General features: G+C 45.4%; 1 protein-coding gene across 2 annotated transcripts in view; it reads right to left on the bottom strand.

The window, feature by feature from the left end:
* Nucleotides 1-26,107, bottom strand: part of ERICH3 (glutamate rich 3) — a 728,475-nt gene that overhangs the window by 603,513 nt on the left and 98,855 nt on the right. For both annotated transcript variants that reach the window (XM_069641907.1, XM_069641908.1), the window contains exon 4: nucleotides 7,075-7,146. In XM_069641907.1, the coding sequence (XP_069498008.1) occupies nucleotides 7,075-7,146 (72 nt within the window). The remainder of the gene's footprint in view (nucleotides 1-7,074; nucleotides 7,147-26,107) is intronic.

The following is a 26,107-nucleotide window of genomic DNA, read 5'->3' as shown; positions in this document are numbered from 1 at the left end:
AATTTAGAAATAAACTTGGGTGAAAACCTAGGGTGTGTTCGTAAAACCAGTTTATCTTTATGAACAGTAAAGAAAGGATCCTGCACTGACAGAGCCTAAATTTCACTGACCCTTCTTATCGATGTAATGGCTACTAAGAAGGCAGTTTTATATGTCAGGTGTTTGAGACTGCTTTTATGCACGGGCTCAAATGGGGGGCCCATGAGTTTAGCCAGCACCACATTAAGGTCCCATCCTGGTGGTGGGTTAGAAATTGGAGGGTGGGGTCCTTTTACCCCTTCCATGAAGTCTTTAACCACTGTTATTACACCACGATACCCTGTTATGGGAGGTGGTGTATGCTGACAGAGCTGCCAGGTGTACCTTTAGTGAATTAAATACCAACCCTGCATCCAGCAGGTGGAGCATGTAGGTGACAATAGTGGAAGGAGTGCAATCAACTGGCACCAGATAACAAATCTTTTCCATGTGTCAAAATAACAGTGCCTAGTGTTGGGCTTCCTAGATTCCTTTAGGATGTCCATGCACCTCTGTGGTAAGGGAAGGTGTCCAAACTCTATGACTTCAGGAGCCCTGCTGCCAAGTTCATTGAGCTGGGTTGAGGATGCACTGTTTGACCTTGGTGCTGGGATAGTAGGTTGTACCAGCACGGGAGTCTGATGGGTTCGCACGCTGCTAGCATGCGCAGGTGTGGGAGCCACAGTTGTCTCGCCCACATGGGAGCAACTAGGAGGGCGTCATCGATTCTCTGTGCATCTTGTTGACCACCTTGCTCATTAGAGGAGTTGGTGGAAAAGCGTAAGCAAACCTCCATGACCAGTTCGTCCACAGGGCGTTCCCCCTTGGAGCCTGGCTGGGGAAACCTGGAGGCGAAGTCTGGGCATTGTCTGTTTTCGCGTGTGGCGAATAGGTCTATAGTGGGGAAACCCCACTGTGAGAAGATGTCTTCTACGACTTCTCTGTGTATAGACCACTCGTGTTCTCTTGGGAGAGGATCTCTGCTCAACACGTCTGCTAGTTAATTGAGATCCCCAGGAACATGTTGAGATGACAGGGAAATGTTCCGTCTGAGTGCCCATATCCAAATTTTCTGGCCAAGCTTGGACAGATTTGGCGAACAAGTCCCTCCCTGCTTGGTTAGGTAGAACATCGCTGTCATGCTGTCTGTTAAGATCTGCACTGACTGGTTCAACAGATGGGGCTCGAACGCTCGAAGCGCTCTGAATACTGCCAGAAGCTCTAGCAGATTGATATGATTATTGGCCACTGTGTGAGACCAGAGACCCTGAGCTGTGTGGTGAAGGAGGTATGCTCCCCACCCTGACAGGTTTGCATCTGTAGTGACTACAGCCTGTATTTCTGGATCATAAAAGGGTTTCCCATTTTGACAGGTTTTCTCTTGTCCACCAGTGAAGACTTTGTACCAGTGTTGGCGAAACGACCACTAGATCGTCCCACTGACCACTTGCCTGAGACCACTGTTTCGCCAACCATTCTTGCATGGGACGCATGCGCAGGTGCACGTGGGGGACCAGGTATATACATGACACCATCATGCCTAGCAAACTCATCGCTTTGCGCACCGTTATCTGGCGACCGGGCAGATAAAGAGGAATTTGCAGTAGTAGATTCTGAATTATTTCCTCCGATGGAAAGGCCAACCCCTCTTGAGTGTTTAGTACAGCTCCTAGGAACTGTTTAGAGGTGCTTGGCATCAGGCTTGATTTTTTCTCGTTTATGGAGAAACCCAATTCGAAGAGGAGGTCGATCGTTCTCTGAATGTTTTCACTGCAAATTACTGGGGTCTCCCCCGTGTTGAGCCAGTCATCCAGGTAAGGGTACACTGGGATTGCCTCTCTGCATAGGTGTGCCGCCACCACCGCCAGAACCTTGGTGAATACCCTCAGAGCCGAGGCTATACCGAATAGCAGCACCTTGAACTGGTAGTGCTGACCGTCCACCTTGAAGCACAAGAATCTTCTGTGTGCTGGGAACATGGAAATATGAAAATAGGCATCTTTCATGTCCAATGTTGCCATGTAATCCCCCCTTTTTCAGGAGGGGGGATTACCTCTTGGAGAGTAGTCATGCGAAACTTTTGGGGCTTGACATACTTGTTTGCAGGGCGTAAGTCTAAAACTGGGCGCATTGTCAGATCTTTTTTTGGCACAAGGAAATAAGTTGAATAAATACCCTTGTTTACCTGTTTGCCCGGGACGGGTTCGATCTTGTCCTTTTCTAGAAGAATGACGATCTCCTCGAGGAGGATCGTCTGGTGGTCCAAGGAATGTACTTTTTGTCGGGGGGGGTGGTTTCGGGGACGCTCGAGCAGTTCTATGCAGTATCCTGCGGACACTGTGGACAGCACCCATCTGTCTGATGTGATCCCTTCCCAAGCTTGGGTGAAGTTGGTAATGCGTCCCCCTACTGGAGATGCATGGGAAGGGACCCTGATCTCGGCGTCACTGTTTTGCGGGAGGCGTGCCGCCTCTGCTGGGACTGCCTCTTCCTTTAACACGGCCCCTCATTTCCAATTTTGTAACTCTGGGTAGACTGCTGGTTGTTACTCCATGATGTACCCTGCCCCTAAGAATAGTTGGCGCCTCTTTGTGAATTTTGGCCGCGTGGGCGACAAAAATTGCCATTCCCTCTTTGATTAGGGGGTTTGTTGGTCAACTGTCCCAGGGATTTCAGAGTCTCATACTCATCTTTGGCATTTTTAATGCATCCTCTACCGCCTTGCCAAACAGTAGATTAGGCTCCACCGGCATGTCGATTAAGGATGCTTGTGTCTCGGGTTTAAACCCTGACTGTCTTAACCAAGCATGCCTCTTAATGACAGTGCTCTCTGCTATAAGCCTGCCGGCGTTATCCGCGGCATAAAAGGTTGCCTTAAGGATGCAACCGGACACGGCTCTCCCCTCCAACGCAACCTGTGCCAACTGGCCCTTTAAAGGTTCCGGTGCGGAGTCGATAAGTGCAGCAACTTGCTCCCACTGGTGGCAGTTGTAATTAGCCAACAGGGTGGTGGAGTTGGCAATCCTTGCTTGGTAGGCGGAAGTGGAGGCTACCTTCCTTCCCAGCCCATAGATCTTGTTGCTCTCCTTGTCGGGGGGAGCCTCAGATGAAGATAGGGGTGTTCCCGCCCTCTTCCGGGTATTAGTCACTACCAGGGAGTCAGGTTTCAGTTGCCCCTTTATGTAAAGCGGGTCTGATTGGGCTGTCCTGAACACTTTTTCGATTCTGGGGTTTACTGCCCTGGTAAGGGTAGGATTGAGAAGGGAAGGATCAATTCTCCTTTGTATAGATTTAAGAATAGAGATGGCCTGGGCAATGGGTTTCTTTTCTCCTACTAGTTCCTCGGCAAAGTCCCTCTCCTCCTGTGCTCCCTGAGTGTCTATGCGGAAGTGTTCTGCCGCTCTAGACAAAACCTCATTTAGGAGAGGTTGGTTATCGATTGGGGAGTCGGTAACCTGAGGTTCTTTGCCTACTGGGGAGTCTATTCTGTAGACTTCTGGGTCATCTTCCTCCTCCTCTTGGTCCTCGTCAACCCGATAGTAGTCCACCCCAGTTTGGTCGTCCAACGTTACCAATTCTGGATCCTCATATTGTAGTGGATCGTCACTATACTGAGTGTATGGCTGTACGTAGAAAGGGTCAAGACCGAGTTTGCGTTGGTGCCTCAACTCGAGGTTTCTTACCAGGGGGTTGCGTGTCCCTAGACCCTGAGGGGGGAGTAGCCCCGTCAGGGGTATAGGAGAGGAAGTGATCTGGGTTCTTGGCATAGAAGTCTGCTAGGGATGACATTCTAGACATAACTCTGTCTATATCCTCACTGGACCATACTTTGGAGCTGGGGATTACCCTTTCCTGGGAGGGTTTCCCTGCTGTGGCCTGACTGGACCTATGGGCTTGTGCAGGGGTCTTGTCTAGCTGTATATCAGAAGACTTAGCACTGTCTTTATGTAGCAGAGGTGTAGCAGAAGGCTGAGATGTTTTCTTCTTCTGTTTTCCCCCCTCCCCTTGAGTGGAAGTGTGCTTCCCTGGCGTTTTCACCTTCTCTGAGCTTTTCGATGTCTGGCGCCGAGATTCGGGGGTAGAGTCCCTTTCCTTAGAGTAAGGACTATGGGATCCAGGAGCAGGCATCGAGCGGTCTGCTGACGCCGACTCCTGGAGTGCGGCCTGGGAATGGAGGTCGGGTTCGTCTTCCGACGATCAAACCTCCATAACTTTGGTGGGTGAGGCACCTTTGGCAACAGTGGATGGTTGTCTGGTGTCATGCGGCGATCTTGACTGTAAACGCCCAGAGGACACTGATTCAGTGGACCGTTCTTTGTGTGACTCTTTCCGAGAACTCGACACGCGCGTCGGGTCTCGGTTGGACTTCGAGTGTTTAGTGAAAGTGATGTGGGTAGCGCTCGTGTCGCCGGGTGTGTTCCCCATAGCTGCCCTGCCGGACAACCTTCCGAGGTCGGGGACTTGGGCTTGGCTGTCTTTCGACGCCACGTTGCCCTCACCGTCTGATAGTACGGCGTCGCTGCCATCACTGAAGGTGCCCTCCGCTTCCATGGCCTGTCGTTGCCTGGCGTGGTGGGCCCAACGTTTGGTCGAACGGTCCTTTAGAGTCTTAGCCTTGAACCGGCTACACGCTCTGCAGTTTGCCTCGGAGTGGTCCCTCGGCAAGCAGAGGTTACAGGTGGCTTGTCTGTCAACCCAAGGGTACTTGCGGTTGCACTTGGGGCAAAATTGGAAAGGGGTAACCTCCATACGCACCCTGTGGCAGTGGGCTAGTGTGTGCAGGAATATATATATAAATATATGTGAGTGTAGAGTATGTACCACCTCCCCACTCTCCCTACTTGAAGGGCCGAGGCCAGAGGCTTTCCAAGGCCAGGGCCGAGGCCACAGGCCTTCCGAGGCCCAAAATCCATCGTGCAGCTCCCGACGGTTGTTTTCTTCTCCGGGCCGGCGTCGAGCTTCGAAATTCAGTGACTCGACATGGGAATGGAAGAAACAGGGAAATATTATACTATTTGCAAAATTATGGCTAAAAGCCAGGGAACTCTGCGGAATGCTTCCAACTAGTATGGCGGAAAAAAAACAATCTGAGGGTCCTTGACCGTGAGGGAACATGGGTACAGTGGATGTCACACTAGGGATAGTATTACTGGCATGCCCTGTGTCGACACCCTTTTTCGAGTTTCGAAAAACAAAACGTAATACTCCACAGATGTCGGCCTATGCACAGCATGTGATCTAAGCAGATTCCACAAGCCTCAGAAATATATATATATATATATATATATATATATTGTTGAAACCCTTGTTTTCAGTTCGACATTCAAAGATGGTTAAAGGTTTCTCAGCAAATGATTCTGTTGTTATTTTCAAATGGTTTCACTGAAATAAGTCTTTGAAGTTTGCCTTTAAATGAGTCCAACGTTCATAGGCTTTCAACACTATGCTTTTGCACATGACCACTCTGTTACAAAGTATGCACTCCGCTTTATGAGTTAACAGGCTTTAATGTTCACTGCTTCATAAGGATTCTGATCAAAGACCTTCGATAACGTATCTTTCATTCACGCTACCACTCTGATACAAAATATCCTTATGTGCAGCTTCAAACACTCGCATACCGGGGTTCTGCTTATCTAGAAACTCACTAGTTACTGTAATGCAAGTTCCTGCAGTGTAGATCTTCCGGCCTTTTGGTCTTTACTTCAGGACTCTCCCACCTGCCCCTCAGGCACTCTTAGGTTGGCTTCTGTCCCAAGGAGAATGAGCACCTTGAGCAATAGAAAAAAGGGCAGCTTTCCAACATAGCTCCCTTTTCATGCTTCCCTCGATTCCACAGAGACCCAGCTCTCGGGCCACTCTTCCTTGAATCAAAAGCGTGAAGCACACAGACAGCTCCTTGCTGTCCCTTTTGGCCTCTCTGCTTCTGCTGTAAATTCACTACCACTGCTCCGGTCTAAACGTCCTCTCTGACTCTCATTAGGTGGGGCTTTTTATGCACCTGCAGCACTGTAACAGGCTGCAGGTGCGAGTTCATAATTAGCCATTATCAAGAGGGACATGCCTGACCTCCAGTGCTCTCAGCAGGCCTCTTCTTCATCTCAGTACCTAAGTGGTGAAAGCAACCAGTCTTTACTGCTCTTAGTTGTCTCGTCCAGGTTCAGTACTTTTCACAGTCATGTATGAAGAAACCAGGGGAGTTGGTTTGTAATACGCCATGAAGACGGGGGGGGTGGGGGGGGGGTGCTTTGGTTTGGTAATTTTTTAAGGAATAGGGGGGTTACCATGTCTCTCCGAAAGATATCCCAGTCCCCATAGACCATCCACCCAGGTGATCCTCCTTCACTTGTCCATCCCCAGGGTTGGGATCCAAAAGCTATGGCCTTTCCCTGGCCACCTGCATAGAGGATCCATGAGGAATATGAGGCAAAATACCCTCTGGTTCTCACACTGCACACGAGAGATGTCCTCAGATCCGACCCTTGACTTTAGCCGAGACAGTATCAGATGGTAATCCAACATATGCCCAAATGTAGAGATAGCTTTCCCTACATACAAATCAATTTAACCATGAGACTTTGAGATGGTCCTCAATCTATCTAGTGAACCTTTTTCATGTAAAGGGCTCAATTTGAAAGGAATCCCTGATACAAAAATCAAACCATCCGACCTAAGAGTTTTAATAAACGTAGCCTGTTGTTCAGATTCTCAATGATGGAGGTTTGGGAATGCTCCACCTCCCCAGCACCATGAATCAACACTACAAACTAGTGTTGCAGTTTCACTGCTGACCAGATCATATACATTGCTTTGTATGTTGTTTGCTTTGAGCGCTCTACTTGTGTCCTGCTTTTCAGGAAGCACTAGAGTGTCAAGAAACAGGTGTGATGCTAGAATCTTGCAAGGAATCTTTGAGAATTCCATACACAAATCTCCATTACAAATCAAATAACATGCAACATCATACGGTAAAACCATTGTGCAGTAACCATAAATGCCATGCAATTCTGCTTCAAGAATATATGTTTCAGTGCTTGAAGTAAAACTATTAATCACCTTAGTTTTCTGAATCCTTTCCTTTCGTGCAAAGTTTTCCAATTTCCTTTTTATTTCAATTTGATGATGACGCTGTGGTAAGAGAGAACGACAAGACTACGTTAGTTAAAAGAGTGAATGCAATGAGAGGAAAATACACAATTGTAGAAAGAGCAAAGTTTTCCCAGAACAAACATTAAAAATTAAGTGTATTTGGTGGCTTCAAATTCATGCGGTGAATTGTGAGCCTCTGTAACCAGGAAACAAACATATCATATTAGTTTGTGCATATTGTATTTAATGAGAGATCGATACTAGTGAACAATGGAATGTTCTGGAACAGTGTTTATGAGCCAATAGCGTCTTCCAAGAAATGTCTGAGGCAAATGGTTTAGCTGATACACAAAGGCAGAATTTAATGAACAGGCTAACAGGACAATACTGTGCTGCTTTTCAATGTAGTCTCCATTCATCAACTGGCATAGGCCAAGCATGAGTGGAAACATGAGTAGGAGAGAGACTACTGATAGCATGCAAGGGTAGACTGATTCACTGTCATGAAACCAGGCTTTCTAATAGAGCTGTCACACAGTACTTTGTAGCATTAAATTGGGAACAAGTAACACGTGAGATGTGCAGCACTATGAAATGGCAAAATTGCCGTGGCAAATGCCATATAAAACAGGTTCTTTATTAAACACAGTTAAATGTGACTATAGTGAATAGTTGGAATCTTTGAAGGAACATAACCAGCAACATCAAAAGTATAAAGGACAATACAATGGGAAGAGAAAACGGGTACCTCATTACCGGAGACTAAAATCATAGTACTTCAAACTGGACTTTGTATTTGTACTTTGACAGCAGTTCATGCTGATATTGTGCTATTCAACCCCAAAGCATATGCCAAAATGAAGAGCTCCCACATCCGTCAGCGTAATTTATTTGTTTAAAGGAACGTATCTGTCCCAAGCACTCTCTAAAATACTTTCGGTCTGGTTGAGCATCATATCCGCTTAGTCAAAAAAATAAGCAGGCCCTTCAAGCAGCTAATATGAGAGTGTGCACATGCTAAGAGCAAACTTTGCCAAGTTTCTGGAGAAAATCCCAAAGGGATGTCACGTTCAACCTGTACGATTTCATTAAGATGGTATCCCACAACTACAACCATGTTGTCCTCCATTCTTGCATTTGGACAATCATCTAGGCATGGAAGTAGCCCTGTTAGGTTTATTCTCATGCTGGTTAGTATTTTTGATTATTTCTACTCACTTAACCGTTTCTTTGTATTGTTATTTTTAAGTCTGTGTTCTATTTTATTTCCTGCTGTAAAAAAAACTAACTGTGTTATACATGAAATAATGCGTTCTTCCTACGAGTAGGTTATATACTCAATCTGTGCCAAACTAAGCAGACAGGCACCCTTAGGGAGCATTTCTCAGGATATACGTGTGGAAGTGGAGTCTTGCTCGTCGAAGTGGGACTACAATTCTGGATCTTTAAGGGCAGAGTGAAGGCAAGTGTTTTCGTGAGAGCAGTGAGGCGACCGTCTGTTCTCTTGGCGTCCCTACACAAGTTTCTCACTTCTTACCAGAAAGAGGAAACGGCTTCTACATAACACTGCGCTCCAAGCGGAGCGAAAGCAAGTGTTTTCGTGAGGCGACAGTCTGTTTTCCCGGCATCCCTACACAAGTCTTTTCTCACTATTTACCAGAAAGAGGAGCGGCTTCTACATAACACTCAGCTCCAAGCGGAGGAAGGCGAGTGCTTTCGTGTTTCTGTGGGACCAAGGGGCTGGGAGCTGAGCCCCATAGACCCCCTAGCAGCATCTATTCGATTGCGATGAGTTTGTGTGTCAGAGTGTTAAATTGAACTTTGAATTTGTGGCGAGGCATACTTCCTGCAACATTTTATCTGCCGGTGAGGTTTGCATATAAAGGCCCAGTAACCGCGGACTGCTGGGAAGTTTTCTTTCCATTGACCCGTAGAGTGTATGGCTGCCAGCTATCATTTCATCAAGGCATGAAAGGTAAACCTAAAAACAATACCAGGCACTACCAACTAAGGAGCTCGGTCCAATTACCAGCGGCCAATAATCTAGAGGAGCGTCCTTCACCGAGACTTGGTCTGGTGGGGGGGCCTAATATGCAAGGCAAAATCACCAAGTTTTCCCCTCAGAAAGGGAAACGACTATACAGCCAAATTGTTGCCTCAGAAGCTTCTGCTCAAAACAATTCTGCGATGGGTCCTTTGGAAGGCACAAACCAGGTTCTTGAAATACTGGGGATCGTTCTGTCACAAGTGGAAGCAAGCATACATCTGACTGAAGTTTGCCTCAGTTTGGAAAACAAAGTAAGATCAGCAGAGAATGGGTATGAGCGCCTCAGCATCTCTCCTGCACTCTTCAAAACGCAGATCCCGGAGGTGAATGTAATATCTGAGACTCTTTCCCCCCCATAACTTGTTGGAAGAAACCTCCTTTGTAGACAAAAAACTCCCCCTGTTGTCATTCAAGTGTGATAACACTTGCAGTCATGTGTCACCAGAAGGAGGTTCAAGCTCAATTGCAGCACTGAACATTGGGCCTCATTCCAAATATGGCGATAAGGGATAGCGGCCACCGGTAACGAGACCGGTGGCGGTATTCCCTTACCGCCATACTCCGAGTTCCCTCTGCGCCCTCGCCCTTAACGCCTGCTTTGAGCAGGTGTTAAAGTCGAGGGCGCAAAGGGGCCTCCAAGCCAATAACGGTGACCGTAATGAACGGTCACCGTTATTTGCATCTTCCCCATTCCCATTGAGCCCTATGGGGGCTCATTTGGGAATGGGGAAGAGCCTTGGTGAATGGGGAATTACCGCTCCGCCAACCTTGGAATGGGGCGGTGATTCCGCCATCCACCAAGGCATTGCCGTTCCGGGTACGGCGTCAACCAAGGCGTTAATAGCGCTATTGGTTAGCGCCGTACTCGGAATGAGGCCCATTGTATTACAGGCGTATATCAGACTGTATGACATAATTGCATTCGAGGTTAAAGCAAACGCCTCAGCCCGGACGGACATCAATAAACAATTCCTGGAGTATGCGCTCCTAGCGGCGAGGGACTTGGCTAAAGGGGTCTTATCAGAGACTCAGGCTGTACAGACGAGGTCTGGTGCATCAATCTGCAGGGGAACTAATACAGACGAGCAGGCCCTCCGGCCCTCGCTCAAACGAGTGAAAGTGCCAGAACTCACAACAATCTCCACTACACTCCGAGGGAGGAATACAACAACTACGAAGAAACCTAAAAACATCAAGAATGTCCCGAAAGAAAATAACAGGGGCTCTCGAAAGTTCTTGAGGCACATGTGGTTGTGCTCCTCCGGGAAAAAGAGGAAAACCAGCGGGCCGTGCCCGAGAGAGGCTCAGTCGGACTATGGAGTGGACATGAGCCTCATAACTCAGAGAGCACCGGGCCTCATGGAGCAGCCAACAGTGGATGCAGATAAATCCATCTTCGAGGTTGCAAACCTTGCAGCATCAGACAAAAACAAAAGGTGCCAGTAGAAAATCAAAAGCAAGAGAAGATCAAAAAATCAGTCTCTGAAGAAACCCAGGTCAAGCTACATAGGACCTCCGTACAAACAGCCGAAGAGTGGTCTCCTATCTAAGTCGGGAAAATCAAGGCTCACTGGGGGCAATCCTGACATGTATTCTAAGAACTTTCTAGATAACCGCAAGGACACCAAGAACCTAACAGTGTCCCTAGGGGAGCCAGAAAGCGTGCACAACCTCCATCCAGGCAGGGTTACAACAGTACCAGGGAATATGACCAATTATCTTTGAGTCTGTATTCGAAGAGGATAAGAACGTCCCACTAAACAGACAGGGCATACTAGCCCTACTTGCCTCGATACCCGTACTCAAGGATATTTCCTTGGCTGATATCCAATTTGTCCACTTGTTTGACCGCCATCAGCATGGGAATTGTGCAGTCTCCTTCCACTCCAAACTAGTGGAAACGATGGTCAGCCATTGCCAAGAAGACCTCCTCTTGAATGGCTTTGAGACTTATTATTCAAAAGACAGAGGAGGAGGCCCGAGATCAATCAAGGGAGGGTGAATCTGACCGTACAGTGCTTTTTTGACCCCAAACAGTGGAGGCAGGTTGACCAGGAAGGGTCCCAGAAGGCTGGGGATGGCTCTCCAGTGTGCTGCCAACACTCACAAGAGCCCATCCGTGGTTCATAGGAAGGGGATCTGGTAATTAGCAGTGGGAACTCAAGTGGCCACAATTCCTTCTTGAATACTGACCAGGCTGTTCTTTTTAAGGGGGCAGACATCTTCCTGCAGGAAACATGGCTTAGAGACACCCCCTCCTTTGATGGATATCTGACAATCTGTAGTAAGGCCAAAAAGGGTATCAAAAGGAAGACTGGAGGGGGGATTACTAGTGGCGGTAAAAAAGGAGATGGGGAGACAGCTCTGTCATCTCAATGTGTGTGGGGAGGGCCTACTATTTTCTAAGCTGTCCAGACTCTTCTAATAAACATCTATGTTAACCCTCTTTGGGATGACACTGACACGGTCCTGAATGTAATAGAAAATCCCTTACACGAGTGGAAATGGGAAGAGGGTGGGGGTCCCATTATTCTAGGAGGGTACTGTGAGAAACCTGAGGGTATTCTACCAAGCAGTCCTCGGGAATGCCTTGCTCAGGTGGCCAGGGGAGGGCTGGCGCTCTCAGATACCAACCCTGGGGGTTGATGAGTGAGGGAGGATCACCTGGGTAGGGGAGCCCCGGGTTATGCTCAGGGAAAGCCCCAGGTGAGACACAGTATTATGCCGAGGAAGAAGGAGAGGATAACTAGATCCCTGAAACCTTTGTAGGTTGTACCACATCTATCTGCCTTCCTCCGAATGAAGCTCCCCTATTAGAATCCCACAACCCACGCACCTCTGGTAAACCAATTAAAAACCTAAACCCTATCACAGTAGGAAACAACCTCTCTCAGAATCCTTGATTTCATGTTTCCCACCAGAATCATTCTTCTTCACGTTCCTCTGATAATTCATTCCCAAACACCCAATCTACCTTGACAAAGCACTACCGTTCCCACAATATCCTCTGTTCAGTTCACGATCCCGGCTATCCCTGTTTGCTTCATGAACTCTACCAATCCAGTCCCTCCGTTTGTCATTTTCTGAACTCATAGTCGAATGTGACCAACCACTACAGTTCCCACAAACCCTCATACTCATTTCACAAACCCTGCAAAAACCACCCTTCCAAGGTCACCTCAAACCTCTCGCACAAGGGTCATAATCCCATACAACACCTATTCCTCTATATATCCCATAGGATACTCTAACAATGTAACCCCCTCTCAATTTTCCAACACAAACACTTTGGAACACCACAGACAACGGACTAATATCCGAGCCGTTAACCTGTCCTGTCCCAATGAAACGTTCAGGCAAAGACAGGCAATTGACCAGAATCACACACACGCCTGATGGCCCATTCCCTTCCCACAGGGATAAAAGGTGGAGCACGAGAGCACAGGAGGAGCAAGGCAGACTGCACGGCGTGAGAGCTAACTCAGCACTGCAGTTCAAGAGGAGGAGAAAGACAATGCAGACCAAGAGGGTGACAAGGGGAGAAGCGACCCTGACCTTTCCAACCAAGGCCCGTGAAACATCTGCAGAAGGAATCGTAAGACTTCAAACAATAGCCAGCGTGTGTTGCAGAAGATGTCAATGGTACACAAGAACCTCCACCACTGATTACCAAGCCAGGGAGAGAAACTTGTCTCTATGGTACCAACCTTGACTCAAAGAGAAAGAAAGCCAAGCAGTTCATGACAGCCGGTAGGTCAAGGGGAGAGTCGATAAGAAACCGAACTGTGTTGAATGAAAATTGCAAACGGCTAATTGAACTTTGAAAGCTTAAAGAGCAATTGATGTAAAAAGGGGGAAAACCAGAAACAGAGGAGTCCGGCACCACGTGGAGGCTCACTTGGGAAGCTCTGGATGATTACCCAAGTATTGGAACTACCAGAACCAGAAGGCCCTGGAAAAGGCGAGAAGAGGAGTCGAAGTGGTCATACTGGGGTCTTGTAAAATCCTCTGTACAGTCGAAAGTCTTTGGCCGACAGATGATTGTGAAGTTAAGGGAAGTGAATCCTGTATCGTAAGAATTGGGGAAGTGAATCCCACATCGTAAGGGTTGATTGAGAAAGGTACGAGTGACAAGATTGGCAAGAGTGAACCCGAAGGAAGGATGCTGATAAAAGCAGGTGAAGTCTAAAGTCCCGAAATATAGTGGGTTGACAAGAATGAACTCGACCGAGGGATGTCCACAGTGAATTGTTTAGCAAAAGTTGGCAAGAGTGAACCAGGCAGAGGAATGCTAACAAAACAGGGGACGGCCTGAAGTCCCTATGAACAGTGTGTTGGCAGGAGTGAACCCGACAGAGGGATATCCACAGTGAACTGTTTTGCAAAAGTTGCCAAAAGTGAACCCGGCAGAGGGAGGCCGACAAAAAGGGGCGAAGCCTGAAGAATTGTTTAAAGGACATTAAGATGTGTGAATGCAAGGCGTATAGTAACAACAGGGGAAGTGGATTGTCCCCCTTTGCACTTGGATCCGAGCCCAGCAGAGGGAGATCCTGAAAGAAAGGCCTGAGCCCGATCGAGGGAAGCTTAGGGGTCCAATCCAGAAAGAGGGAGATCCAGGGGTAAAAGTCATCAAAGTCCATTCGGAAAGGAACTTTTTGTTTGTTTGTTTTGTTGAACAGATCAGGCACGTGAAGGCAAGAGACTATTATCGAAAAGAGACTTAACCATCTAAGAACCTGATAGCTGTATGGAACAGTCGGCTCGTGCTGGGAAGGCTCGAGTGTGTGCTGTGCTCAGAAGATTCACCTTGTCCTGTGCTCAAAACACGGGGAAGGGAGACCCCTCGCAATCACATCCCGACTTATTATTTGTGAACACTTCATTCTTTATTGAAAACCCTATCCCACACTCTTTCTGTAATTAGTTGTACGGATTTGGCAATATTTTTTTTTTTTTAGTGTAGGTCTTTTACTTTGACAAGACGCCACAAGGACTGCCTTATTTTGCCTTTGATGGTCGAAGCATGCTCCCATCTTAGATTTAAGTTTAGGTTAGGAGTTTCTCCACCCTGCATTTACAGTTTAATAAACACCCTTGAACTGTGATCACGTGTCTGTCTTTACTGTTGCCACCATGAGTTCCTTACAGGATTTAGGGCCTCATTACACGTAGTGCGGTAAGGGTTTACCTGTACTGGTAAGGGCACCGGTACCGGTAAACCCTTACTGCCTTACTACGAGGTCCCTTTCCGGGTTGGTACTTTAACAGCTGCTTTTTAGCAGGCGTTAAAAACCAACCCACAAAGGGACCAGGGTGCTAATTACGGTACCGCAATTTGCGGCACCGAAATTAGCGCCTTCCCCATTCCCATAGAGCCCTATGGGGCAAAAATGGGAATGGGGAAGGGCAATGGGAGAAGGGGGAATTACCGCCCCGCCATCCTTGGAATAGGGCGGTAATTCCCCTTTCCTCCAAGGCGGTGCCCGTATTTAACCGGCATGGACCAAGGTGCTAACAGCACCTTGGTCCACCGCCTACCGTGTAATGAGGCCCTTACTGTATGGAGACTCCCGATGAGTTTGTTGAGTTAGATGGGAGGAAACGGGGGGGCTAACCATCGGCATCTCAAGAAGCAACAATATTGGCAGGGAGTGGTCTCACTTCTTCTCCAACCTGATCAGGGATCAATCCCAAAAAGGCATTTCATCCTGGGCCAAAGCATTCACTCAACGATTGACTACATCTTTACTAAAAACATAGATGTCACAAGGCTGACAGATTTACAAATTCAAAAAATAAAAAAGGAGCGATCACTCTCTGCTCCGACTAACCGTGGCAGCGTTGGTCCCTTTGGATGCCAAAAAAACACTACCCTGGATTCCAAAAGGCACTAATTCGACACTTTAGTGCATGAGAGAAAATGCATTATACAAAAAGAAATTAGGAATGTAAACAAAACCTTTCTGGATAATAAGGTGATGATGGAAACACAAATTAGTTCCTACAACCAAAAACACAAACTCTGGTGCAGCCACCAGAAAATAGACAAAAATCTGTCCAACAATAGAGAGCTATTGGCTAAGCTAATGAAGAAAGGCACCTGAGGCATACGGTGGGCACTGAACAATAAAAAACAGACTTCAATCCGCGCTTCAGACGTCAGGTGTGGCATGGGTGAAGTTTTTTCAGAGAAAATTTAGTGGGGGCGGGGAGCTCTCCATAGGTGGTTCACAGGCAGCGGGTCAAGCTCCATCTTGGAAGACCAGATTTGATACGATAGGCCTAGAAATTATCATAGCCAATCTCAACAATTCACGGGCCACTGGCACAGATGGGGTGGCGAACGGGGTTTTAAAGAATAATTCCACTTTCCGGGCAAAAATTCTAGGGAATCTATTTGACCAAATCGCTACATCTGGTAAATGCCCAAACTCATGGCACCAATCTATATTGATCCCAATCTTTAAAAAGGGAGATAGGGGAGCGCCAGGGAGCTACCACCCTATCTTGCTTATTGATACTTCCTCTAAGGTCTTTGCCACCATGGTGTTACGAGAACCGAGGTCCTGTGTGGAGGTCACCCACCGCCTTCACCCGCTACAAACTGGATTCAGGAGGGGAGCGGGCACCCTACAGAGTGTTTTTCTATTACACGCTTGCCTCTCTGAGGTTGAAGGCAGTGGGCCCACTAACTTGTATTTAGCAGCCATAGATCGCTCCGCAGCATTCAACAACGTGGATCTTCAGCTATTTTGGAAGAAGCTGCCAAACTGGGGCACTGACCCAGGTCTCTTGGCAATGATCCAGATGCTGTATTCGAAAAATACCTGCAAAGTGAGGGTCAATAGCCCTTTCGAGATCTCTTTCAGTGGATAGGGGGGTCCGACAGGGGTGTGTGGTTGCTCCCACCCTTTTCAATCTCTATCTTACTGATTTGTGGGACAAAGCGAAGACATGGGGGGGTCTTTGCCCCTAGGTGGGGGCCTTTAAAAGTGGGCTGCATTGTGTATGCAGACAATATAGTGCTGATTGATTACACTCCTGCAGGACTGTGGCACTGTATTATGTGACTTATGACCTACCTTGCAAAGAATAACCTTACAGTTAATCCATCTAAATCGCATATGATGACTTGTAGCAATAGGAAAAATCTGATCAGCTACAGGGGTTAGCAAAGTGGCGTGTATCCAATATTTAGGATTTTCGGTCTCACAAACGGTAACACATAAATGAAGAAGGTGAAATGGAAGAGAAAGTGGGTGCCTGCTTGTCCTTGGCCAAAGCAGGCAAAAACAGGTTGTGCAAATGTTTTCTTACTCCCCTTAATCGATTTATACAGGGCTAAGATATCAGCAACTGTCCTGTATGGAGTAGAATTGACTTAAGGAAAGAGCAGAATGTTTGATGCTCTGGAAGCGAGGATTTTGAAGAGCGTTCTGGGGCTACCCTCCTCAGTCTCAGCTAGCCTTATCAGACTGGAGCTGGGTCTAGTGTCTTGGTGGGCGCAATTGATGAAACACAGCCTTACTCTGTTCTTTAAGATGTCTAGAGCAGAACACCCCCAGATGGACTTATATCTGAACTCCACTATGGGCAACAGAGTCAACCCCATCTTGTGCAAATTCAAGAAAAAATTTGTGGAATTCATGGATCAACTGGATCTCCAGGGACCGGTCTCTGACGCTCTGTTGAAATCTGAAATAATGAGATGGGACACCATAGCTGATCTTTGATACCTGGAACATCTAAAAAGTTACGGAGGGCATGAAGCTTGGTACCTGCCGACGACGGAGCTCAGACTGTACATCAAAAAATATCCATTGGTGAAGCTCAGAGACTGGTACTTATTTTATTTATTTATTACATTTGTTGTACGCCCAGACCCGGAGGTATCACGGCGTAGTTACAGACAATGGTAAATGCAATCTTAGTAATATAAAAGGAACATTAGGCACATAAAGTATAATACATACATTACATATACAATAAAAGTCAGTGGAATTTAGTATTGGTTGAATAACCAGGTTTTGAGCGTTTTTTTAAATTGTGGGTAGGACAGTTCATTCTTAATATTGATCAATGAATTAATAATATTAATCTTCAAATTTGGACTCAACTGCCTACCGACCTTCGAAGTGGTGGGACCCAAAATGGGGATTCCAGCAGTGCTCAGGCGCTGCAGATTATGCGGAGGGGAAATTGAGTCACTGCAACATTTGGTGATGCATTGCTGCAAAGTATTGGCAGAGATGATACTAACGTTCTTATCTTTCCTCGACTCCACATCACGTGTCATATCAGACGATCTATAATATAGACTTATGACAACTTCCCATCTGTCACTCGCGCTGGCCTTGATAAAGCTCCCGGTAGTAATCTTTGGAAGACTGGATGAAGTGACGGATACAGCGCAGCTTGAACCAGGTGTTCTGGCGGGAAGCGGGGAGATCGACAGTCTTAGTTGACTGTGGTGGGTAAAGCCACAAATGAATATTGGGAATTAAGCAGTGTATCTGCATTGCCTATAAGGAAATTGAATGAACTTGGCATTTGTATATTATGAAGTGTATTTAATTTTACTCTTTTCTTATCCATATAATAATATTATGTTAAAGTACTATGTGTACTAAAACATTTAATTTAAAAATAAATCTTTAACTAGAAGTGTGTCCTCATACCTTTACCACCGAATGCATCCAGAACAGGACTGCAAGACTTGTCCTTGGCCTCAAGCCCAGGGATCGTATCTCCCCAGGACTGAAATCTCGGCACTGGCTCCCAGTGGCTGCGAGGATCAAGTTCAAAACCCTATCCATTGTTCACAAGGCCTTCTAGGGCAAGGGGCCTCAATACCTTCAACTTTCTCTTTCTAAATATCTCCCTTCTCGACCTCTTCGCTCATCCGCCTCCAACTCCCTCAGGGTTAATCGCTTCTCCAAGATAAAAGTTGGTGGTAGATCTCTTTTTTCAGCTGGGGCCTCTCTCTGGAACAGCCCCCCTGCCTCCCTTAAATTTGAGGAGAAACATCTCTGGTTCCGGAAGCAGCTCAAAACCTTCCTCTTTGCTTTTGCTTTTTCTCCCCTCCCCTGCTGACCTCCTGGCTGTAACCGGAACTGCACTGGTTACCTGGGCACCCTCCGATCTCGGGCCCAGCTCCCTCCCCCGCCAGTCACACATGCCTGCACTGCCTGCCTTCCAACCTCCGCACTTGGGGACTGTTTCTGTATCCCTACAGTCCCACCACCATGCACTTGACACTTGATGTCTGCACTTACGTTTGCACTTGCCAGCTGCTGGCCGCTACTTGTACTTATTTTTATTATTCTAGTCCCATGTTCTGCACTGTCCCTTCCCCCATCCCATGCACTTGCGCGATCTGAATGACACCTGGCCTAGTAGGATCGTTGTATGTCCTCCCTTTGTTCCCCCTCCCTTGCCTCGTCGCTCCTTGAAGCACTTGTGTATAGGCGCGTTATAAATGCCATATCACATCATATCCTGTGACAAACACTGCTTCAGATTGCAATAAATAGTATATGATTCTTTAATCTGTTTTACCATACAAAAAAACTAAGCAATTTTGTTTGTGCATGTAACATATTACATTGAATATAATGCTTTCTATTTATTACGTGATACAAGGTCGGAAAGATGCTTTACACGAATATAACAGGCAATTTATGTTAAACACACAAAGTAAAGCAAAAGTAAAATAACCACTCACCATCTCTTATAATTCTAATTGTTCTTTTATAATGCACTTAATACCACAGACTGGTTTCTAAAATCTGGGTTGCATTGCGTTGTCTTCCTTCCAAGTCAAACGTGTTGCCCATGAGCTATCCCTACTCACCAAAACATGATATGTTTGAGTGTGGAAAGTTATAGCAACTTCAAGTAAAAGTTGTATTATATGCATAGCAAAGTCAAATGTGTGTTTTGATAAAAGTAGTGTTTTGTAAATCGCCTGTATCTCTAAAGTTCCATGGGTTTAAAAATCTTTGGGAATAGTGTGTTTGTTTAATGTAAACAGATCTGTTAAATCAGACCTTCGGGGAGGAAGGATAGCGCAGGGGGAGAAAGGATAGCTCAGGGGCAACGTGTTTGTCTTGAAATCGAGACAACGCGGCGCAATACAAGTTTGAATGCCGATTCCACGCTTAGAAACCACTAGCAAGTATAAAGTGTGTTATAAATGAACAATAAATACATAAAATAAAGCTCATTTGCTATAGGTGCATCTGAATCACATACAAGTCAATGTAAATTAGACAGCTTCTTGTCTAAGCAAAAATAGATGTTCCCATAAATATCTGGATCCAAAGTCTCACAGCTAAAAAATACACAAATTCAAAAACATGTAGTGTTCTTAGATTATGATCTACTTGCCGGACGGTTAAGGTTTAGAATGAATAGCTGACTGTCAGGAAAAGCTGGCCATACAGAATCTATTATTTCTGTTGTGCCCCCAAACTTTAAAAGCTTTCCATAGGTGCATACGGTTTTGAAAGCAAACTGCAACTGAACAAATATCAATTTGTTTTAGGTGGCATGAAAGGCAGGAAATAGAAAGGGGTCAAGAGGAATTGAAACTGAATCTCAGCTTGTTGTGATGACAACATTTGAAGGGAATTTAAACCTTCTTAGATTGTAGAGCCACATCCTTGTTTTTTTAGTAGGGTAGGGGGGCAAAATATAGCATTTTAAACACGTTTTGAAACTAAAACTAAACATCGCAACTTTGCAAATGTACATTCTAGAGAGAGTGACTAAATTGGTACACAATAATATGCGAGATATACAGAATCTATATTCCTAAAATTGTGGAATTGACTCCAAAAACGGGGACTAACACAGTCTACAACCACTTGTAATCTGGCAGTAAATCCACTGAACCAAGTGGCTGTAACAGAAATGAGGGACAATGTCCTTACCTGTTCTGTGCCTTGGAAACACAAACAAAAAGTGAGTGCATAAGACCCCAGATAAATTAGCCATTTTTCCTGAGGGTTAATTAAATTATAATTAGCATTTAAAAGTACTTATGGAGAAGCCATGTTTAAAAGTAAGCCACAGAAAAAAAATGTAATATAGCATAAAATATATAATCTTTGCGATTTATAATTGAAATTGAAACCCTAGGTATCATCATCCTGTTCTTGCTATTTGTGATCTCAGGGAGATTTAGACATCTCAAATTGAAATGTGGAGGACTTGGTGTCTATAATAGTCAACAATGTCACTGAAATGTTTTCTTTAATGAATACATGGAACTGAGGTGTTGTGAGGGTGAACCGGATTTCTCTCCCAGTACTCCAAAAGCAACAGAAATCTTCAGAAACTCAAGCTTTGACATTTATTTGCAACAAATCCAACATCATAGAAGAAGTGGCTTAGTATTGTTTATGCTTACGCTAAGAACAAATAGTTTGCTGTTGGCAGGGTCCAAAAATGCAGATTTAAATCAGCCGAACAATTGAAGCATGTTCTAAAGTAACAATATTTTTCTAATGCCAATACTTGTTAATTGTTTCAGAGAAAACTAATTCAATAGTTTTATTTTAAACTATTAACCGGTTCACCTTTTGATATCAGGGGGACGTGGTTGTAAGGGAGACATAATTCTCTAATGCAGGCAGTTAATTTTAATTTGTTTGTGTGTTGCCCATTTCAGCACAATTTCCTTTGCACAGAAATGTATGCAATGTGCATGCGTGTCAACATGATCATAGACAGGCAATCAGGGTCAGTGAAAAGCAGAAATGTGTAACATGTTTGTATGGTAAAATGTGCAAGCATACTATTGTAGGCCAATAGCATGAATGCACAGGTTCGTATTGGAATGCAAGAAGGTGGGTATTAGGGAACATTTCTCTAAAGGCAACTTTCCCTCTATATTTGTGGACCCCCCACCCCAAAAATGTTGCTTCGGTTTCAGCATCCTGACCTGGCATTTTTCAGTGCAGCACAGCCCTCATTTTTACGGGGAAACCGACACATCCTTCAAGCAGTCAGTACTGAGAAACTTTGTTTCTATTAGTCTTACGACTTTGTTGGCACTTTTCGTAATATTTTATCATTGCGCAAAGTACCTCACAGTGCCATGCAATGGTGTCCTTCTGTTTTCGGGCCATAGACATTCATTAAGGAATTTCTGGTCACAGGGCAATGTGCCTAGGAGTGGACTGGTGGCAGCAGAAGCCTTTTCATATATTTTAGTAACTTCTTACCTAGCCATACCGCACTTATCACGTATGGCTCATGACTGTGGCTAGTGTCCATCATGGCTGTGCCAGGAGGTCTTTTGTCTACTCGTTTGGCCATTTTGCCTGTTGGCCTTCCCCCTGTTCTTCATGACCCAGGACTTCCTTATTTGGGCATGCAATTGCTTTTGAGAGCCGCAGCGGTCCCTGAATGGACAACTGATGGCATGCATGAGGAGGGCAGGTCTTCTCACTGGCAGGCCGGGTTGCGAGCATTCGCCGGACTTGTGGATATGAGGTGTGGTCCTGAATGCAGACCAGCAGATCAGCAAAAGGTCAGAATCGACCTGTAGACAGAGCAAAGTATCCAGAAAAGCAGATTAGATCCAATGACTATCCGGAACCACATAGAAGAAGGTTGGCACCATGAACTCGCTGTTGTCCTGGTAGAGCCCTGCTTTGTGCTCAATCTCTGAAGACCTGCGAAGGTGCTTCCAAAACCTTAACGCCTCCTGGTTGCCCTGCAAAAGAGCTTGTTCGAAAGTGTTACTAGGTCATCCATTGGACGGTCGAGCTTGAACCTTGGCACCCATGCAGGAGCGTCGTTGCATTGTGTTTTTCCCTGAAACTTTGGGGAAACCTAGCTTGCACTACAAAGCACCTATTCCCCGAATGTGGTCGTTTTAGCTGCTTTGGGCCGTGAGAGAGAAGGTTGTGTCAGACCGCAAGACTTGGGTGCCCCCACATCACTGTGTGACAGTGTCGGTCGCTGAAGGTGGTTTTTCTGCGTTCCTTCGTATGCCCTGAGACCAGATGCATTAGTGATTTCTTTGTTCTTCAACCAAGATGAGAGATACAATTCCTGTTGTGAACCGGGCCCGCATCTGCACCCGCAAAGCCTGTGCACTTTGAAGCCAAATCAAGGGCGGGAAATCGAACTTCTGACAGCCCCCTCCAGACCTGCCAAGTTTGGACCAAAACTGAACTAGGGATGGAGAGTACTGAAACAATTTACCGCCCCTTGTTCATGCATTGCATTTTATGCACGCAGGATACCTTGTGGTCCTCTCTTTGGCTTGGGTAGCCTGCGCTTCCTAAAGCCCTTCAAAAGTTGAGAATAGTTTTGTTCATCATAGCAGATTCTCCCCTGAATCTTGCAACCTGTTTTCACTCTTCAGAATCCTGTCCCCAACTTTGCCAACTCCTTAGAAATTGTACTTTGTGACTTTACGCATGACACAACGCTTTTACGCGCACATCGAACATTGAGCACTACTCTCAATTCATCATATGGCTGGACTTATAAAGTTAGGGTTGTCCATCTCTGAGATTGTCCAGATTGCTTGCCCTTTTCCCTTACAGGAGTTTACACCTTTACCGCATTGACACCAGTTACTGTATATATTTTACAAAGTGTGCTGTTTGAGTGGTGTTTTTACTGTGCATTCATTTTTCACTTGTGTTTATTCTTGGGCCTAATGAATTGTACATTTGTGTAAACTACTGTATAAGGGTAATTCTTGGTGTCTAACTGTGTGTGCTCATCAAAGACCTTTGATCACCCCCACTCCTCCCGACACTTAGCCTTGACTGCTCTCCAAGCTACCGTGAATCGGTCTGGCTATCTTCTCAGAAGTGTCCCCTGTTTCACTAACAAGGGTGGGCTCCTACATTTCTGTTCATCAGAGCAGAGTTTAGAAATCCAATCTAACAGTGGGAGACCACATCGAAATATGTATTCGGCACAAGCACGACTGTTGTAAAGCAGGAGCATCCATTATCTGTTGTAAAGCAGGAGCATCCATTATGTTAGAATGATGCTGTGTGCCACAAGTGCCGTGGCATCCACCCAAAGAGTTAAGAAAACTCCGACTTGATGCTTCTCAATAAACCTATATTAACTCTAATAGAGCGATTTGTTGCAGCTACGCACAATCTCACAGGAAACTATGGAGTGCTCGATATATCTATTAAAATACATGTGAATAACAAGGCATTAAGAAACTGGAAGCAGCCACAGCTGTAATGTATACACGAAGTTCACCACGAAATTAGGGCAACGCTAATAGTTGCTGCCGGTCAAATAAATCGAACTGAAAAAATATGCATATACCAAGCATCTGTTTGTTCTTTTCTTATGGGGTTTAGGAATCTCTTGACGAAGGGTAGTGGGTTGGCTGAGAGTAGCTGTGTGGGTTGGAGGTCATTACATCTTAAAAATCGTTCCAGAAAATGTAAATGCTTAGTGGAAGGACGACAGACAATAGAACAATGAGACTGCAACAACTGCACTGTGGAGGATTCCAGTCATTAAATAGAAAATGGTATTTTTAACGCTTAATTTGCGATTATATTTATTTAGCCACAGCTCAATAGACTATAAAATACAGTCCCCCTGCAGTATGTCAACTGTACTCAGAGCCAATGACAAAACAATTACCAATGCAATAGAAAAGCCTGCTCATTTTTAAAGGAAAGAATGAAACAAATCACATTTGTTAAGAGTCAAGTGCATTAAGATGTAATTAGAGAAACTCAAGAGAATAGGCGAATAAATCTCCGTATTTATTATGGGAATAACTAAATGGATTAATTGCTTGTGCTACTTATTATTGTTTTATATTTAATTCATTGCTCAACCATGTGTTATAAAAACACAAGAAACTCATGGGAAATGGAAATTATTTTGTAATGGTACAAACATTTACTTGTTGACAATACGGAGTGTGGGTACTTTGGAGTTTATAGTATCTTTTGCAACTTATTTGTATACCAGTTTCCTATAGCTAATTCATATTTTGATGATCTACTGTTGTTTTATTTTCTCGCGCAAGGATTAAAACTTAGAATAACAATTGGAGCAGTGCAGAGCTTGTCAGTTAAATGTCTATATAATTACTGCTTTTCTCTATGCAGTGCAAAACTCCGTTCTTGATTGTGGAACAAATGCTATTTAACTTTGAGGACAAACTTGCTTGTGCGCGTGCCCAAAAAGAGCTGATTCATGGAATTACTTCCGCCGAAAAACGGGGTTGTGCGCCATTCTACCGCAAATCCCCATTTGTTAAACAGGGATTTGCGGGCAGAATGGCGCACAAATCCCCGTTTTTCAACGCAAATAATTCCATGAATCTTGTTATCGTAAGAATATACAAGCGTCCAACATTGCTCATAGTAGGTGGAGAGTGAGGGAGACGGTTTCCAGCATAACTCTTGTTTTATGTAACCTTTGGGGAAATTTCACAACATTCTTGATTATGGCAAAGCCAATAGTGGGACATTACCGTGGGCGTCTGTTTTTATTTTTGGGGTGCGGATGCATAAGTGGGTTATGATATGATATATTTTATTTATGCCCATACAAACGTGTATCAGAGCGCGACGAGGCAGTGGAGGGGAAAAAGGGTGGACAAAACAACGATCTTACTAGGCACAGTGACATTGAGAACGTGCAAGTGCAGGGGAGAGGGAAGGGGGAAATTACAAAGGGGAGGGGAGGAGTGGAAAGTGCTGAACATGTGATTGAAATAACAACAAATAGTGCTGCCAGCAGGTGGGGGGCATGAGAATAAGGCGCAGACAACAGGTGTCAAATAAGTGCAAGAAGGGGACTGTAGGGTTGCAGATACAGACCGAAGTGCAAGGGTTGCCAGGAGGCAGTGCAAGTGTGCAGCAGGGTAGGCAGGGATCTGGGCCCAAAATCAGAGGGTAGCCAGTTGCTGAGTGCCAAAGCAGAGAGAGAGATCAGCAGGGGAGAGGAAGAGCGAAGGCAGAGGCAAAGAGGAAGGTCTTGAGGTGCTTCCAGAACCGAAGATGGTCCTCCTCAAGCTTCATAGCGGCCAGGAGGCTGTTCCAGAAAGAGGCCCCCAGCCGAAGAAAGAGATCTATGCCCAACTCGTTGCTTGGAGAAGTGGCTGACCCTGAGAGAGTTGGAGGTGGAGGAGCGAAGGTATTTCCGAAAGAAGAGTTGAAGGTATTGGGGACCCAGGCCCCAGAAGGCCTTGTGGACAATGCAAAGGGTCTTGAAATTAATCCTTGCAGCCACTGGGAGCCAATGAAGAGATTTCAGGGCTGGAGAGATACAATCCCTGGATCAATTGCAAAGGGCAGAGAGTAGAGGCAGGAATATTTAGAAAGAGGCTGTTGCAGTGGTCCAGCCTCTAGTCTAGCCAACTTCCAGTGCAACAGAAGTTAATTTCTTGGATTTGAATATATACGTATCAAACAACCAACTCAAGACCAAAACCTACAGAAAAAAAACCAAGGCAAACTCAACACTGTTCGCCACAAGCTGTCATCACAATCCAGTGATCAATAATATTCCTAATGGAGAATATGTAAGAGCACGAAGGAATTGCACGGATCAAGAAGCCTTCGAAAAAGAGTGCCAGTTATTAACTACCAGGTTTGCAGCCAGAGGATATGGCAAGAAACCTATAGCCACATAACGAGAAAAAGCAAAAAAACTAAATTGAGAAAATACGTTGACTTCCAAAACAGAGGCAGGTGCAAAATCCGAAAAAATATGTTTTATCACTACATATTGTGCCAACAATGCAATTTTGAGGAACATTTTGAAGAGAAACTGGCACCTTCTAAAACTGGACCCACATCTTATTGAAGAAAGTCCATCTGCTATCTACAGACGAGCAAAAACAATTAAGAACATCCTAAGCCCTTCCATGCTCCCGGAAATAAGAACTACAAAATTCTCAACATGGCTACCACAACTACCAAGAGGTTTTAGAAA

The sequence above is a fragment of the Ambystoma mexicanum genome, chromosome 1q, assembly GCF_040938575.1.
Source record: "Ambystoma mexicanum isolate Mex_15411 chromosome 1q, UKY_AmexF1_1, whole genome shotgun sequence".
Lineage (NCBI taxonomy): Eukaryota > Metazoa > Chordata > Amphibia > Caudata > Ambystomatidae > Ambystoma > Ambystoma mexicanum.
The sequence above is the reverse complement of the archived record's forward strand: the minus strand, read 5'-3'. Positions and strand labels throughout refer to the sequence as shown.